Raw genomic sequence first — 18,921 nt, 5'->3', positions numbered from 1 at the left:
TTACTTAACTGGATATTTTTTATTCCACATCATTATTTCTTTAAGTCTCCAGACATAATCTGAATTGAGGGATTTTCATCAGACAACTAGCAAGCATGAGAAATCACCATTTCAATTTCAGCACAGTATGGGGGAAATGTCTATGAAGTGAAGGTATACATTGCATAAGGGAAATAATTACTAACACGGGCTACATCAGTCACACATAGCAAAGCCCCCTCTGCACTGCATTCCTCACATTCGCTTATGCAAAACTTTGGCTCAATGTAACTGTTATCAGCTTTAGTACCTAATAACTTCACTGGCTGGAGAGCAGGCAGTAACAGACAATTATATGGACTGGATTCTGTTACATTCCCTTGACATGGCATGACAAATATCTCAGAGATTTCCAGACTTTTGTACCTGTGCCCATCACAGAGCATGAGCAGATGTTGCATTGAGTGTTCTTGTTTTTACACCTTGCAAGTCGTGGGTTCTCGACAGATGTGCTGGAGCAGATCCCTGTGCTTCACCAAAAGGACTCCAAAATACTCCCACTAGACATCTCTATTTCCTCATGACTTTTTTTTTTTTTTTTTTTTTTAATGCATGCCTAAACAGCTCAAGAAAAGCATTTAATTTCCCACAAGGGAAGTTTCATGTGGCAAACTTATTTTCAGCTGTGTGCTTAACAAATACAAAAACTCATTTTATGCTTTTGTTTGGGAAAGTGCATGACATTTATGTCAACACAGTTTTGGTAACAAAAGCGCAAGTTTAGACACAAGTAGCAATCACTTAAAACCCTCCAAAAGTTATTCCTTTAAAAAAAAAAAAAAAAAAACAAAGAAAAAGGGAAGTACAAATATAAGATACAGAAAACACAGAGAACAAGAAAATTAAAACTGCTTTAGTAAAGAGTTTACAAAAAAAGTATTGAAGATCCAGCCAGTGTTCTGCACTATTTCAGACTTGCACAGGGTTTGTTGGCATGGTGTGTGCCAAGGAGTCTATTCCAGAAAATCCTTACTGATATTCGCTGAACTTTGAACTTCAGAAATTTTAAAAAGAAGTCTTAGGTTGATGAAAGCACTTATGCCATGAAACATTTGTGCCCAATCAGAAAACACATATAAACACACAAAATTAAAAAAAAAAAAAAAAAGCAGTGAAACTTCTCTTGAAGCGATAGCTAAGACACAACAGCAGCCATGTGCCAAGTGGGCTCCCAAAGGGTGTCAAAGGGTGTCAGCAGGTGACTGCAGGCAAACAGTGCTCACCTGCACCCAGCAGCTTACTGATACACCCTCAGCATTAGGACTGAGAAGCCTCAATGAATGTGTTAGCATGTAAGCTGGCAAAAACACAGACCAAAGGGTAAAGCCAGACATTGGAGAGCCCCAGTTAGCCACCAGCATGAGGGAGTCAGATTCCTCCCCAGTTAGCCACCAGCATGAGGGAGTCAGATTCCTCCCCAGTTAGCCACCAGGGGCAGGCTCCACTGCCCCAGCTCAGCAAAACAACCAAGGAGCCCAAGTGTATGTTTCCAATATTGAGAAAACCAGCGCGCTACTCAAAACATAAACCTCCTCTGGCTGAACTCCCATCATTTACTCTGGATTTGGATCTCCTGACCAGCTGCATTGTTAACACAAGGTGTCCTTTCTCTCTGTTTATCCACAAACCAGCACCTGGAAGGTAAGCCAGCTGCTTCCTTACTGCTGCAAAACTTTTGCCCTGTTTGCCTTCAGTGCAATCCAGCTCTGATTTATGGATGGTTTACACCAAGGCAATTCTTGTATTTCCTCTGGCATTGAAGGAGTGTATTCAAAGACAGGAGCTTTAGGCTGCAATATGCAACGATTCCTCTATGCACTTAACAGACATAAAAAAACCCCAACCAAAATTATGAAGGCTGTATCTTACATTGGATACTTCAAATCAGTTGAAAAAGTCCAGTCTTGCTCATGACCCAAGTCCCAGCTAGCTTTGAATCACAGTCCTTTTCAACCTCTCCCCACAGGAGAAAAAAAAAAAATCCCAAATATTAAAGTACAAACACATTTCTGAAAGTCCTTTTCTGTACGTATAAATCTAGGCTAAAATTTCCAAGTGTGACATGCACACAACTATGAAAGCATTAAACAAATATGCCCAAAAGTGATGCAGGGAAAGGGACTGAGGTTTGTACCTATCAACAGCTCTATGGCTGGCACATCCTTCTGTTAATGAAACGTAAGCTCCATTCACATTTTGAAAATTGCTGCTAGTTAAAGAGCTTCAAAACTAGGGAGAAGAGAACAAAAGACGTTGAATTCTCATAGTTCTTTGTGTTGCTTGTAAATGTTTCCCAAGCCACAACTCTCCATGCAAGCTTTTGAGCCTAAAACCCAAGAGACAAATAATTATGGAGAGGAAGACTGCCAGAGCACCAAGACAGAGCAGCAATTGAAAGCAACAATCAGCTAAGAACTAAGTGGTACACAGGATGCTACCTATTTGTTACACTGAATGGTGACATCTCTACTGATGCCCACTGTGTTTACAGGGGAGGGGTGACTGGATTTTGAGGATTTTGACTGGCACAGCTATCCCTGCACCAAAGCTATCTCAAGTTCACACCTGCCTGCAGAATAAAGGCTGGGAAAGAATCAGGAGACGTGGATTCCTCTCTGGGTACTGTCAAGCCAAGTTTGCTTCCTTTGGGCTACAGGCTACATTGCACATGACCTGGAAGAAGCCAACTTATGAGATGGACGTGACGGGCTCTCTTTTGCCCTTTGACCACTGTGGGTATTTACCCAGTAATCCTCCCCACACAGGATTCAGCACCTCTACAGAGAGAAGTTTGCAGACTCAGCTGGGACCCATGTCTTTAATACAACCATCTTTGATGTTCCACACGGAAACTAAACTATCCTTCCTTACATTTGCTCACACCAATGCAAACCCAGAGGCACTTGTACACAAATGGATTTTAAGAAACCAGCCAGATGAACAGAAAGAATCTTGATTTCTATCAAACCAATGCAGCCACAAGCATGCTTAAGCAAACCCTGGAAAATGACCTCCCAAATGTCTCACCACACACCTCACTAGACTGGAACCCCAGTAAGATGCCACGTGCTACATCATCTTCCAAAACATTAAGACTGTGGGGCCACAAAGAGATTGCATTTTTCACAGGTGGGCTCGAGGAAGGCAGCTCCCCTGGCTTGGCGCAAGCACTCAGCGGGAACGGTGCGAGGAGCTGCACTCAGCAAGGTGCTGTGCTGCCTGGGCAGGTGCAGGGCAGGCACTCATGGGGACCAGGTGTGGGCATGTCTGAGGAAAGGCAAAGGGCACACACAGCTGGGGTGCCCCTGGGGGAGGTCAAACAGAAGAGAAATCCATCAGTGGGAAGAGCAGCCACTGTGAGGAGTGAGGTAACACAGCAACACACAGCAGTTCCCTCAGCAAATGCTCTACTTCAGTGGAATTTCAGCAGATACAATGTTCTCCCTCTTCTGAAAAGACAACAACACATTTCTAACCAAAAACTATCAGTGGAAATACAATAAGAGGAGTTATTTTGCATCTGCCTTCAATAACTGTGTACCTCAGAGACAAGAAAATCCTCACTAATGAAAACGTGCACCACTCAGATAACATGATACTGCTGTATGAGGAAAAAAAGTGACACCGGGAAGTGGGCTTCACTGGGTTTGGTTTCAAGTTTTTTTTCACCTTATCCTGAAATGGACACTGGACTTATTTTTTTAGAGTAAGGACTTTAGATATTACTAAATATTGTTAAAAGAAGTTGTGGATGCCCAATCCCTGGATACTCCTTCCCTGAAGTGTTCAAGATCAGACTAGGCAGGGCTTTGAGCAAGTGAAAAGATGTCCCTGCACATAGCAGAGGAGTTGGATTAATAGAGCTTTAAAGGGCAAACCAAAATATTCTATGATTAGAAGACACCTGGAGACTTCAACTGGTTTTAAAAACTCTATAAACACCCCGAAAAAGACAGGCAATCAGGCACTGACAATCCAGACCTCCCAGGGATGCAATTTATCAGCCAGTATGTTCTTCTGAAATGTAACAATTCAAGATCTATCAGATGTAGAATTAATACACAGGATGGAAGATATCCTGTATTACAGAACCACACACTTAAAAAGAGAGGATGAGGAAGAACCTGTAAATATAGTGAAAACACAGATTGTTTAAGATATACAACATTTTCTCCTCCACCTCCTTCTCAGACAAGAGGGATTACAGAGAGAAGACAAATTAAGTACCTTTTAACAGCACAGACGGGTGCTGTGGAGATAGAGGAAGGGCAGCAGTGTAACATTTTGTACTTCACAGGTTTTATAAGAAGATAAATTGAATATTAGTTTATTTTCTTTTAATAAGAATAAGGTTAAATATGTTTAAGAGGTGTACGATTTAAGAAAATATGGACTACACCACTTGGCAATTGAAATCCAGCCGCCACTAATGATCAAAGCTAATCAGATTTTACTATTAATGTTAGACATGAAAGATTTCAGCTCCTACCTGAATGAAATGTATAGCTGAATAGAAAGACAGAAGACTGATTCTCTTTCAGGATTTGTCCCTAGCTGTCTATAAGAAGAAAGCCTGGTTTACAGAATATTTGAACCTACTTCAGACACATTTAGTGTAAAAGCAAGGACCATTTCTCTGGGTGGCAAGAGCCCCTAAGCTGGAACTCCTGAAGATAATGCCTACAAGAAAGGGATGGTCTGCTCTGGGATGCAGGGAGGAACTACAGGGACACAGAAGCAAGTACTGCTGATGGAGCTGGATGGGCTGGAGAAGGTGTGAAGGACAGGAGATGGCCCCAGTGTGATATCTCTGGGAATTCCCAGGCCTATAGGCTCCACAAGGCAGCAGTTCCTGCACTGGGGCTTCAGAGAAATGGGACTAGAACCCACATAAAGACAGGCAAAATTTCATTCTCTGCTGCAGACAGTGTTCTCCTCAATATCTCTTTTCAAAAAATGAACCAACCCAAATACAATATATGTACCCACACTGCTCCACTTTTTTTTTTCTTTTAAGTAAAAAGCAACAGTTTGGAGAGTACAAAGAAGAAAAAGTGTAAAATTATAAAATCACACAGTTCCCAAGAAATTACATTGTATCATGCTTTCCAAACTTCTAGGAACCAAAACTTTTTGCATTTTTTTGTTCATTTTGTAAAATAACAGCCCCCCTCCCCACCTTCTAAGTGAAACACTATGTTTTAGAGAGTGTGTGCCACAGTGGGCCACGGTGCCATGGGTGGGACTTCTCACAGGAGATGCACAAAGCAATGCACTGGTCATTACTGAGGACCCTCCATCCAGCCAGTGCAAACCCTACCCAGTTCTGGGAATAGGGTACCCAAGTTTCAGAAGTGCTGAGGGAGCCAAAAGCCCAAAGAACAGCAATGGCTTCAGAGGGCTCTCAGCCCCCAAAAAGGAAAACAAAAACCAGCCTGGGTAAGCCAGGCCACAAAAGTTTTGTGTGATCAAGGACAACTTGAACTGTCTTAATGAGAGGCTGTCCAACACATCCCTGCCATCCGATCAGGAAGCTCAATAACAACACTGGGGCTCCACACAAAGCCTGGTGAGACAATCACATCAGCCTCAGTCTACCTAATGCCAAGGCAACAGTTATGCAATGACAGAAACAAAACGTTGTATTCATGGGGGACTGGATCACCAGCTGACAAAGGCCTCTTTTTGAGACTTCTTTTTGAAGTACTTCATATGAAATTTCTGCTCCAAGTCCCCTCTCCTGACTGACCAAACTGCCATCAATTCAAGCACAGCTTGGTCATCCAACAATGCTTCTAAGCAAAGAAACTGGCAGACCTTGGAATTTTGTGTTGTTATTATCATCATTATGAGCAAAATGTTCAAGCAAAGTTTTCTTGTCTTTACTCCCCTTTTCCCAACTGCTACATTCAGGACAACACCTTCTATATGGACATAAATTATATACTTCACACACTGTTGCAGACCCACAATGTGCAAGACTAACTTTAGTGGTTTTTTAAGATTTTAGGACTGAAATAAAGATGGGCTTCTCCTTAAAGTGAACCACTCATGAAAATTTAAAAGAGCATTTTGATTTCAAACTGCTAGCAGCGTAATTCACTGAAGGAAAACCAATTTCATACACTTAGCAGCAAAGACATTTAAGAACAATTTTACATGAAAATCAATACTCTTCCCTTAGTAAGACAGTAAAAACATTCCTTTGTTTCTATCCCTCTTCCCTCCCCATTCCAAGATTTACTGGACATTAACCCATGCCAGTAATAGTGTAAGTTAAGAGGAAGATAGTAAGATATAGACAAGAGGAGGGGCTGCCCACTTTGCAGTTTCATTTAATATCAAAAGTTCACACAGGAAAAGAATAATCTAAAAAATGAGTATCAGAATATGGACACAAAAAATAAGCTTTCTGATGCTGCTAATACAGCTGGCTCGTTTGTTTCAATCATCAGAACTGCTAAGGCTACAGGAATCAGTACTTCACCATGCACTGAAAGGGGTGTAGAAAACGTCTAAAAAGCTTAGTAAAAAGACATTAATACTAGAGGAGCCTGATCTTCACTAAGCTATGGAACAAACCAGTTAATAAGCATTTGGAAATTAGGGAATTAGGTGATGCGAATTAATTTAACAAAGTAGCAACCATAGGAATTCTGTCAGCTTTCTTTAGCTTTGGCTGAGTAATTAATTTTTTTTCTTCTTAATTAAAACCAGAGACAGTGCCAGCATCAGTGTGTGCATAACATTAACACTCAGGCACGCACTGATAGCTCTGCTTTTGCAGTTTCAACCTCTAAGCAATAATATGCCAGTGGCAAACCAGACCAAAGATACAGCTTTATTTTTCTATCTTTTCTTTTTTCCAACCTCCTAACTTTCATTACTGCTTAATTAATTTGGATGTATTGTTGCTTGAAAGAGAGTTCGCGGGAAGCAGCCCATATACTAAAAGTCCCACGCTGAAAGGATGGGAATGCTGAAGATGAGTGCTGACTGCCCACGGACCCATGTGCACTACGGATCTTCCCCTCCCCAGGGCCCCATTTCTGCTCCTGTTAACACGCTCACGCAAGCGCTACCCTCCCCGTAAGTTTGGGAACAGAAGTCGCCACTTTCCACCCACACCCAACTCCCTCCACCGCTGCCGAGGGAACAGCGCACCACGTTATCCCAATGGCCCGCAGGATTCCCTAACGCTCACACCGAAATGCATCACGCCCGGCACACGGGAGTACTCAGCACTGCCCGCTCCACTCTCCTCAGCACCTCCCTCTCCTGCCTGTGTCCCGAGGCCATTCCCGACCAAATTCACACCCCGGCAAAAGCTGACCCGCACCTCCGGGGACGCGGATCTGGCGGAGAGGGGCTGCGCGCCCCCCGCTCCGCCGTATGCCGGGGGGAAGCCGGGCGAGACCGAGCCAGTCCCCAGCGCCGGGCGGCGGCACCGGGACCCGCGGAGAGCCCCGGGACCCGCGGAGAGCCCCCCCGACTGCGCCTCTTCCTCGGCTTCTGAGGGATGGACCACGGGATGGAGAAGCTCCGGGCCGGCTGCGTACAACCGCCTCCAAAACTACAGAACCCGCATTCTGCATTATTATCATCATCCACATCAATGATTTCTTTTCAGAGGAAGGGAGCGCTCTGCAGCTGGCGAGCAAGGTCCCGTTGTCCCGCCGGACAGGGCGTCCCTGCGCTGAGTTTCTGCGGCAGCGGCGCCGAGCGAGGCGGGCGGAGGGGCGGCCGCTCTCCCTCCCCGCGCTGCCGGGGCGCTCAACAGGCGGCTGCCGCTGCCCCCGCCGGGGCTGCCCCCGCCGGGGCTGCCCCGCACCTGCCCCCGCGCCCACCCTCCCCGCAGCCGCGGCTCCCCTGCGGCCCCGGGCCGCGGGCTCTGCCGCAGCCGCGCTCGCTTACCCATGGCTGGCTCGCGTGGTCCGGGCTGTGCGGGGCGCGCAGGGCAGGGGCTCGCTGTGCCGTGCCGTGCCGGGCTGTGCTGGGCTGTGCCGTGCCGGGCTGTGCTGTGCCGGGTGAGCGGGCTGGCGGAGGGCAGCGGCCGCAGCTCTCGCACTGGCGGGCTCGCCGGGGCTCGCCTGCGGCGGGAGCGAGGGGCGGGAGGGGCGGGGCGGCCCCGCCTGCGCCGCCCCGGGGCCCGGCCCGGCCCGGCCGCGCGGGGCAGGGGGCACAGCGCCCCCCCGCGGCCGCTGCCGCCGCCCGGGGACTCGCGCTCGGTTCCGCCGCCGGCCCGTCCTCCGCCCCCGTGACTTCAGCCGGCCTCGGGGGCTGCCGGGGACCAGCGGCCGCGGGCGGGCGGCACCCCTGAGCCTCTCGCCTGGGAAAGCTTGGGAACCTGAGCTGCGGGCACCCTTCACCTTCAGGGACACCTGCCCCTTAATGTTTCTCTGTGACAGTGGCAAGGGCACTGTGCGCTCAAACACAACATCATTTCATTCATTTCTGTCTATACCCGTGCTCGGCAATGCGATTCTTATCTTCAGAGCCCCTTCTGAAGCGTCTCGGGCCGCTTTCCAGCGTCACGCAGCACTGCGGGAGCTGCCACGAGCGGCGTTCCAGCCACACGGCCGAGTACGACGATGCTCGCAGGGACTTGGTCATTCTTAAAGCACTGCGAGGAATGTGTCTTGGCTTTGGGAAAATTCGGTGAACGGGGCCCTGGAAGTAACAGACACCGGGTAGTTCGGGGGCATGTGGGTGGTTCTAACCCTTAGGAGATTACCAGTAGCCCCTTTCCTATACCTAGAGATGCTGGAGGTAAAAATAACAGTGTCACACAGGAATGATCCTTCACAGACACTGAAGACAGGTATGGAAGGGAGTGTCAAAGTCAGCTTTTTAGTTTAGTTGCTTTCCTGAATTGGACTTTTACTATTAGAACAATTTGCTTCAGTTGCAAAGGCCAGTGCTTTAGACAGAGTAAGTGCATTTACAGTGACTAATATCAATCAGATTGTGCTGATTTACATTAACTGGGTACTTGGCATGCATTTCCATTGTCTTTGCCACAATAATAATACACTAATTTTCTGTTATTTATGTGCAGTGTAAGGATATATTTCATTTCCTCCTATGATCATTAACACATCAATCTATTCAATTATGTAACAATATTTTTCACCTCAAATTGAGATCAATTGCTTAAGAACATATTAATAATGTTTAAAAGCAAAAGAGTGACAGAAGTGTGAACACTGATTTTTAGGGAAATTAGTTCATATTTCAGAAATTCAGGCCCCTGCTCCCAAAATAGTGTGTGCACTCATTATTAAAGTTGGAATGTTAATGTGTGGTTTCTTTTCCATTAACAAAAAAAAAAAAAACAAACAAACAAAACAAACCAACAAAAAAAAAAAAACCACAGTCTACTGGGCCATAATGATCTGAGGCTTTTGCACTGATTAATGAACATATATGTTTTTCCAGTAAGATCTGTGGGCTCAACACCATGCAAGCACCGTGGGATCAGGGAGTAAATACCTCTCCTCTAACAGGCAATAAGTGGATTGATGGAGTAAGCCATTTTATAAAGACAGAAAAAAGAAATCATAGCTAAGCTGATCACTAGCAAGCTGCTTCCAGACCCCACTGGGAATTAAAGTAGATGAGCTATGCACCTTTGAAAAATTAGATTAATTATGGAAATAGCGCATGACCCTTAACTAGAGTGGCGCTAAATAGCACTAAAATATGGCAGGAACAATAGGCAAATGGTAAGAGCAACCCACAGTGTGCAGCACTATGTGCTAGTGAAGGTATTCGTTTCTATTTTTAAAATAAAAATTAGTTGAAATTTACATTCTTTGAAGTCGGTACAGCATACTGCTTGATTTATAATAGAATCAGCTGAAAAATGTCCCTTAATTCTGACTGTACTTGCACTTACGGGTAACTCTACATCACTGAAATCCATAGGATGAGTTCTTCAAGGGAAGTTGGTCAGTGCTGTCCAGGCTGGGTTTACACACTTACACTGAAGTACAAGGCAGATATTCCTAAGGCACTGCAGAAGAAGTTGTCCATGTCAACACATTTGCCATGAGAGGAGGGACTCGCTGCCATTGTCAGAAATGTTGGTCATTTTCCTCTCCAAAGGGCAAAGCAAAGAACAGCTGTCCAAATATTGGTTATGGCTCCGCAGTCAGTGGGGATTTGCACTCACAGAGGTGCCAAGTCTCTGACAAGTGAAGAGAAAAGTTGACAGAAGTTTTGGTTCCTTAAGCAAAACTATATTGTAATATTTAATTGAGGTCAAGGAGACAGGAATACTTGAAATTTTTGTTAGGAATAGAAACTAATGGATTTAATTTGAAAACCAAGATGTCTGGAGAAACAGGTATTTCCCTGTTTGGGAAAGGCTTATGACTGGATTCTGGTCCATGCTCTTGCTCTGGTATCTGGCACACCATGTAGAGGACAAAGGCTGAAGCGTGCAGCATTTCAGCAAGTCTCCCTGTTTGAATGGTTCCTTGGGTGATATAGCTGGTAGCTGTAAGGAAGGGATGTAAATGCTGCTGTAAATGCCTGCTGTAAATGATGCTGGAAGCTAGACTGATCCAAACAATCTCTTATCAAAGGATTATAAAACAACTTTTTCAGATTTGATCTACAAAAGAGAAAGCGAAGGTTAGAATTCTGCATTGATTAATGTCATTGTCTATGTTGGGTGCTTAAAACCTTTTCCATAGTTTAGGTGACAACCTGCAAACATTTTTCTATACGCAGAGTCACCCTAGTACTAACATCATGACACCAGGTGTTTCAAGAGACACCTTCACTCCCTGTAGCAATATGCCTGGATTACCTCCTAACTTATTCTGGAGCAGTATGTTCCTCTCTGGAGATGTATTTAAGGAGGCCGTTTGATGTTCAGAAGAAGATTTAACTTCAGTCTCAAGGTTAGTCAAGAAGAGGCAAGCTGGAATGTGGGGCATTCCACACGTAATCGAGGGCATGGCATCAGTATGAAATATTATATTCTACTGTATTTGACCATTTCCAGCAATTAGTGGTGAAACAGATTTCTAGATTAAGGGAAGGCTCATTGCATATAATTATTTTTTTGTTGTTTTAGTTTACCAGACTCCATCTGTTTCTCCACTTCTCCACCGCAGAACATCCTAGCTTTAAAACAATCCCTTTTTTGTGGATGGAATGGTGTGATAACTGCTGTTACCTGTTTGTCTCTGTTTTCCACTCCCACTCTTTCCTCAGGCTATCTAACTAGACAGATTGCCCTAGGTAGGAAACCTTCCCAGTTAAAAACAGAATCAAAGACAGTGTGTTTCCACTTAATGTTTCAGCTTTGACTAAACATTCTCGTGCATTAAAGACCGTGGTTAAATAAAAATATGTGCTAATGGGTTGTGTGTTTCAGTGGGTTCTCAGCTCCCTCATCAGCTGTATGTGAGGCTCTATCCCAAGGTTCCCTCTGCTAACAGTGAAGCTAATGGTTAATCGTGATATTCCTTCCTCTGACCACTACATAGGCAGTGTCAGTGGGTAGCAGTCATGGCCACTTTCCAGACGATTAGAGTGAGTGTATGGGGTGCTACTCTGCTTTTGCAAAAATCCTGCACATTTCCAAAACCTTATAAAATCAGGGACCCATAAACCAGCCTCCTTTTGAATGTTAGCATGAATGTATTTTAGCTTTAAGGAAATCAGAAGTGATAAAAACTAGTTTTAGTTGCAGTGAGTGTTCTCTGAGGCCTTTCTGTGATTCCATGTACACTTGAGGCATACTGTGGTTTTCTCTCCCATGTGATCTTCTGTTCACAGAGGCCGTGGATGTTAAAGAGAAGTAAGGTGACAGTTGGATCCCTTTGTACACTTTGTGCACCTTATATCTGTGTGTAAAGGAGAGGTGACCTGTGTGGTCACCTCTCAGCATCTCAAGGTAGATCTTGGGGAATGACTCATGCTTTCCTCTGTCTTTTGTACCTATTATGTGAAGCTGATCCACTGTAGACTCCAACTGCTGCTACCAAAACCACTTTTTAGTGCTCACTGCAGAGAGCTGTTTGAAAAGCTCATCCAGCAAAATGCTGAACAGAATGGTTCACATCATTGGCACTGTTTAGTCCAGGGGAAAAGAGAGAAAGGGAAAGATAAAAATGAGAAGCAATTTGATGCAGTTTAGCCAACATGTAAATACTCCTCCTGGAATTTAACATTCAGGTATGATAGTATAAGAAATAAATAGTCTTCAAAATGAAAACTGCTTCTTATTACCAAGTAGGTCACATTTCCAACAACTGTTTCTCAGTATGTAAATATAAGCAGTGATTGCTTGGAAAAATATATAATTATATATTCAACAAAATGCATTTTTCCCCAATGCAGCACAGTTAATTTTATCTGAAAATTAGTGATTACCATTTTGGTGTTAATTATGGAGTACTAAATACATCTTCAGTGTTAAAAGACTCATCTCTATTTCATATACCCCTTGTGGAACTCACTTGTGGAACAATGTTGCTCTGTGATTTTAGAGGCACAAAAAAATTAGGAGGTATCACTGGAAACAAAGGCTCAATATATTGATTAGGACCTCTGCTTTTACTTAGGCCTACATAAGGGACCTTACCCCAAGCACAGAATTTTTCACTTACATGCAAGGATAGTCTGTGAGTGTCCCTGAGAGATCCAGGTCTGAGGGGCACCTTGTATCATGGTATAAGCTGTTTTTATTCTGGATACATGCAATTGCTTCTGTGCCTTTCTTTATCTGCATGCTGCATATATAACCCACACCTGGTAGGGAAGCATGTAGGAAATAATATGTGGTCTGAGAGAGCACGAGCGGTTTCAGTAAAGCAGTATATAGAGCAGAAAGCTTGCGAGTGAATGAGCGCACCAACAATCTGAAAACAGAAGAGTGTTATACAGAAAAAATCACAAGTGGATACAACCTTTCCTTTCATGTGCAGCCCATCTCATTTCATCCTCTTGAATGGATCTGTGAAATGTAGAAATGCTGACAACCCTTTCTCCTAGGGAGAGAGAGAGAGAAAAGTCTTACCTCCTGCTATGTGAATCATGATACAATAATCCTATGAAGGCATTCTTCCACATACCTCATTCTAAAACATTTGGGCTCAGAAATTCACTTGAGATTGATCAGAGATGATGAGTTCAGTCTAGAAGTCTTGGATATAAACACTTACTGAAGTGCTTTGCTAAGTTCCTATTGTGAGGTATGATCATGTGGGCTAGAGAGGCCAGCCTAAGGTCTTTAGGGGGAGCTGACTCAAATGTATGGATTATCCAACATTTTCATTAGTACCACTGGGGAGATCTGATTGTGGAATAATTTGCGAATGAAGAAATGAGAGGGGGGCAAAATGCATGCCCAAGGAATATTAATATTCAACTTCAGAGCAACCTTTGTGTGAGCATATATGCACTCATTGCAATATTCTGAAAATAATTGCATACATATGTATGTTAGCCCCACCCTCCAGTGGCATCAATAGGTTTAACCTCAGTTTTCTGTTGCACTGCAAATTAAGGGAAAATACTTTATGTTGAGAGTGTTGAACACATGGCTGCCATCCAACAACTTCAGCATGGCAACCTCCCAAGAAAGTGCTCCAAGGCAGCCTAATCAGGACAGAATTCCTGGCAAAGTACATTTTGAGACAAGGCTCTCTCTCTTTTTCCAAGTAGAAAACTCCTTTGATGGCAGGCACAGAGAGCATTTAAGAACATTCTCAGGTGCTTTTTTTGCAAACTGAAAAATCAAACTCAAAAAACTGGGGAGGAAAATTGCAGGAGTCATTTTAACACTTCTCCTGCTTTAGTTGGGCAGTAGAGACTGAGAAACAGCCAGCTGATTTCACTTTAGTTCTCATTTTTTTTACTTCTGTCAATAGGTAACTGATTACAGAAGGTTTTAATGCTGCTCTGTAAACATGAATGGTGCCTTCAACTGTATCACAAAGCTGAGTTAAATTCTGTCCTAAAGGGCCACTCAGCTTTAGTTTTCTGCTAACACACATTCCAAAATGCTGGTTTGGGTTTTGTGTTGGGATTTTCCCTCCCCACACACAGTATGTTTTATTGCTTTTGTACTGCTCTTCCTGCTTTGCACAGTCCAGTTCTGGCAAGTGGCTATACCCAGAGCTGTGGTTTGTGGCAAAAATGTGATGTGTTGGAGGATAGATGGGAAAGACTCCATTAGCCAGCAATAATGTAACATCCTTGCTGTGCCCACAGTGCTAACAGCCTGCAGAGGATGGGTGTCCTGGGCTGTGGGAGCTACAGGAGCTGGCACAGCCCTGCAGGCTTTTCACTAAGAGGTAACAGAAGCGGCTCTAAGACACAACATCCTCCATCAGCTCTGTGAGATGTGGTTTTGGGAGGAAGGTGTGGCTTCAGATCTGCTGACATCATGGAAATGCTTCACCTCCTTCTGACTTCACAGAAAGCCAAACACATTAGACCTGCCAGAAATGTGACACTCAGGAGTAAAAAAGCTCAAGCCACTCTGGTCAGATGAGCCAGAGCCCTCCCAGAAAGCCCAGCCTGATAAATGAAACTGAGGAACTTGAAAAATAACAAGATGACATTTTGATATTAAATGTTGAGTTTGGAAGATTAATGTAACTTCTCATTCCCTAGACTAATAAACCTGGTGATTTTTTCCTAAAAAAATCCAAACACCAATTCTAAACAAGAGCATTTTCCTCCTACTTTCAGTACAGACAGCTAATTTTTTGCAAATGCACAAGTACATGATTAAAACATAAAAGCAGAACACACTAGTCACCCATACGTATCCATTCTTCAATTAGGAGAGATAAAAAAGTAAATGAAAGTGTCAAGTATCTTACATTGATAATATTTTTATCCTTTATTTATAGCATATATAAGAAAGAAGTGCCTGTATTTTTCAAATAAAGAACATTTTTTAAGACTCTTGTTATTTGATTCTTGTTCTCCTGGATATCATGTTCAGCAAATAGAAAAATAATATTCCAAGTCAGAAATGTAATAAAGCTTTTTATTAAAACTATATTAAACACGATATACTGTCATAGGTGAATCGGGATTCTTACTTTTTATACTTCTTTTTTTTTTTAAATAAAGTTCAGGCTGAAAATTAGTGTTTTGTAACTGCCTAGAATATTAATTCTGCCATCCAATATTCCAAGGAAATAGCTTCTTTGTGTTTAAAAGATGAAAGGGTCACAGGAAAACCAAACATCACAAGAACCTGGCAGACAAAATGACCCAAGGCCGTTAAAGAAGCTACAGAAACTGCCGCTTGTAAAATTATTCCCAAAAGACAACATTACTTCTAACACCCATTGGGCTGTTAGAAGTGACACTGTTTGAAGTTCACCTTGAAAAGGAAGCAGAAGTGCATGCCCAGGCCTTGAAAGAGTGTGTCAAGGCTCATGCATATGAAGTATCAACAAGGTGATGCTGTGATGAGCTCAGAGGTGACTGCCCAGAGCCCTGGTGGCAGAAGATGTGCAGGAGGAACCGGAGACAACACCTACCAGGGCTTATCAGAGCATTTCCTGCAGTTCTGTAGGAGAACAGTGGTTGAGGCAGAGGTAAATGAGCCTGGCAGGATGGCAATTAAGGGAACAAACCACGCAGGAGCCAGGGAAAGGTACAAAGAGGGAGGCAAAGCTCTGCAGGCAAGCTCGTTGAGGGAAATAGGGAGAGGAAGTGATGAGGAAAACAGGAGACAATGTCTTTCAGAAAGCAGGGGAAAAAGGTCCTACTACAGCAATTTCCTAAGGCACCAGGTGCTGCTCTATCTGCAGTTTCATCTAGACACATCTCTGAGGCAACTGGGTAGTTTGGCTCATGTTCTTTCTTTCCTATCACTCCCACAGGTTTTGAACCCTACTGTTACAGACTTTCAGGCTGAAAAATTCCAGTGGTTAAGTTAGAAATCTGTAGTCATTAGAATAATGGGAGACCCATAGAGAGAGCCAAATTTTCTGCTATGCAGAAAATTTATTAGCAGCAGGAACAGAGGCCTGTATCAGCACTTTACTGGTGGATAAATCAGTGGGTTTGCTAATGATGTTTCGGTTCTCTTGATTGAATTGGATTTGTAAGAGAAATGCAGCTGCAGACTGAATTGCTTTATATGACAAGAGAATAATGAATAGCCAATCCTGAACACCCAGGGTTTCTGTATATATGGGATGATTTAGCTTCCGTTCTTGTTGTTATTATTTTATATGCAAATGAAATTATCAATGCCTTTAAATAATAACTTCCTGGATCACATTTATTCTAGAGCTTTTGCCTGTTTGTGTGCAAGAGAAATTTCTTTCCCTCATTTTAGCCAGGGTTTAATACTAAATCCAGCTCCTGACGGAGCCTGTGGGAGTTTTATTGTGTTACAGATATGACCCATCCAGAGGACATTCAAAGTGAACAGAAAATATTGAAACTGCCTGTGGTTATAAGGGTGCTATTATTTATTTGGCGATAGGGCCCATTGCCTTATTCTATTATCTGCATCTTACATGTACTGGGTTTTGCATATTTGATGTTAACTTAACATGCATATCAGGTTCTTTTAACAATAGTGTTTCAGAGATGGTCTGGCTAAGTGCCCTCATCAGCCTCTTGCTAGGTTGCTCCCTGGGGTTCCAGCCAGTCAGTCTTTATGTGTTTGAAGCTCTAAATAGTCTACTGCTCCCACTCTGAAGGATCATGCCAAACTGAACCAATGCCTGCTGGAAAAGTAAAAAACGGGATTCCAGCTGGCCAAGAGGGCTGAAAAGAAAGAAAAAAAGAGATAAAATAATTCTTACATTGAGAAACTGCCTTAGCAACATCCTCATCTGCTGGGTGGTAATAGATCACAGTGGCCTGGTTGGTCTTCCAAATGGCTGAGCTCCTGAGTTACAGTTACTCCTTGCCCTTGGAGGTGCAGTTGACTGAGATGTACTGTTGAGACACATAAATTTAACAGATGGATTGTGCAGGCCAGGCACTGTATCCAGTAATTGTTTCTCCCACTAGGGGAAAGTCTTACAAAAGCTTTTCCTGGTGTTCAACAGGATTGAGGTGGTTCATGGCACTGCAACTTTAGAAAGGTTTTGGGTGATTGGCTGCAGTGGAGAGAAATAAACTGGCAGTGACACAGTTCCCACCATTTGCACAACAGTGAGGAAACTTTCTTTTAGGTAGGAAAAGAGGAGAGAAAAATCTTCCCTTACCCACTGACAGGCGAGGGGCAATGCTGTGAGAAGGGTCTTGGTACTTTCTGCTTTCAGCATTTATGGTGCCACACACATTGACCAGAAAATCTGGTCATTTCCATTCGTCCTTCCCATGTGCTCTGCTGGCAACTGAGTGTCCAGGCAGCAGTTTTTGCCCTCCCTGTGTGAGGCAGACAGGAGTGCAGGAACTAAGAGAGCATCATCAGGCTACAGAACTGTGTGTGCTGGGGTGGAATGAGTCTTTGTGGAAAAGAACATGAGGGAGCAAGAAGAGAGGTGTGCTGAAAAGAACTGAGGGAATGATAAGCTCAGGAAACTGCTCAGTATATGAAGTGTCACAGATATGGCCAGAAAAATGCATCACAGTGCATATTCATTTAATTCCAGGTAGCTTCATGGGGGTGGCAGTGGTGGGAGAGGCAGTGTAGGTGTTTTTCCTACATTCAGTATACATTCAGATGGTATTTCAGGCCTTGAAAGTGCAGCTGCTAAGCCACTCAACATTTTAAAGGTTGCTTGGCTAAGAAATATATTTTAAAAAGCCTTAAATTTTAATCCTGCAAACCAGGAAATCAAAATAATGGAAAATCAAGAAACACAACACAATTTTTGGACACATTTTCTTTACAATTATTATGATATTTTTCGGCACCCTACTAGAATGAAAAAAATCTGCATTGTACTTGAGAATCTGCTGAATTTTTTTTAGCATTTTAATGGTTTTACATAAATTCAGACTTCAAAAGCCTGTCATGAAGGAAGTTGAACTAGCAAAACAAAATTGTTTAATTACAGGCTTTTAGTGGGTATTTAAATATTTCCAACAATAAAAGCAGTCGGTATGTTTTATTCCACTAGGATGTCCTATCTTCTTGGATTGAGGTGAAAAATTCTGTCATGCTGATGGGGACTACTATCACACTGCAGGCTGTGCCTGGAATGACAGTTTCCAAAAGTAACACAAATCACTAGTGCTACTAATCATTATCAATGTATTTGCCATAAAAGAGCTTTAGCTCTAACCATGCCAGTTTTCATTTTGTTAGACTTGAAAATGCAAGTAACAGAGCTAGACAAAAAGAGCTATTGAAGGGGAGAGACAGAAAGGCAGCTCTTTTTCTGCTTTTAAATAAGATTTAACTGTTGTTGATAGAGAAAGTATAGGACAACTTTCTAAAGCAGGTCTGCATAGTAAAACACACTCAGGAAGGGCAAATAATTAATCTTGTTAACAGGTTCTCTATAAAGCACTTTTGCACTCTGGAGATACATATTTATGCTCTCACACTGGAGCTGTGGGTGACTTGAAGAGGGATCTGCTCAACACAAAAAGCAAAGGAGGAAAAATTTAGTCTGCCATTTTCTCTCTTTTCTGTGGTGATAGAGAAGAGCAGTTCTGGAGTAAGGATTTTCTATAGCACAACACAGCTGTTCTTTCTGATGTGTTCCTGAAAGAATTCACCATCTGGCATTGATGATATCACAGCCTGTTGCCATGGGACCATCATGTCATCACACATATTCCACACTCAGCATCCTTTCAGAGCCAGATAGTACAGCTGGCACATCCAAGTCCAGCATCCAGCAGAAAAAGGTGACAAGGACCACAGGACCAGGATATAATGACAAAAACAGCTGCCATGAGCATGCTCAGTTACAGGGATTCTCT

At 43.2% G+C, this 18,921-nt stretch overlaps 2 protein-coding genes across 3 annotated transcripts in view; both read right to left on the bottom strand.

Annotated features, from left to right (window-relative positions):
- GPM6B (glycoprotein M6B) overlaps positions 1–8,154 on the bottom strand; it is a 107,514-nt gene extending 99,360 nt beyond the window's left edge. For both annotated transcript variants that reach the window (XM_068180043.1, XM_068180047.1), the window contains exon 1: positions 7,954–8,154. In XM_068180043.1, the coding sequence (XP_068036144.1) occupies positions 7,954–7,957 (4 nt within the window). In that variant the 5' untranslated portion in view covers positions 7,958–8,154. The remainder of the gene's footprint in view (positions 1–7,953) is intronic.
- An 8,369-nt stretch (positions 8,155–16,523) lies between these two features.
- GEMIN8 (gem nuclear organelle associated protein 8) overlaps positions 16,524–18,921 on the bottom strand; it is a 34,512-nt gene continuing 32,114 nt past the window's right edge. Inside the window, exon 6 of the mRNA XM_068180033.1 lies at positions 16,524–16,803. Within this exon, the coding sequence (XP_068036134.1) occupies positions 16,692–16,803 (112 nt within the window). The 3' untranslated portion in view covers positions 16,524–16,691. The remainder of the gene's footprint in view (positions 16,804–18,921) is intronic.

Source organism: Anomalospiza imberbis, chromosome 2 (assembly GCF_031753505.1).
Source record: "Anomalospiza imberbis isolate Cuckoo-Finch-1a 21T00152 chromosome 2, ASM3175350v1, whole genome shotgun sequence".
NCBI lineage: Eukaryota > Metazoa > Chordata > Aves > Passeriformes > Viduidae > Anomalospiza > Anomalospiza imberbis.
The sequence above is the reverse complement of the archived record's forward strand: the minus strand, read 5'-3'. Positions and strand labels throughout refer to the sequence as shown.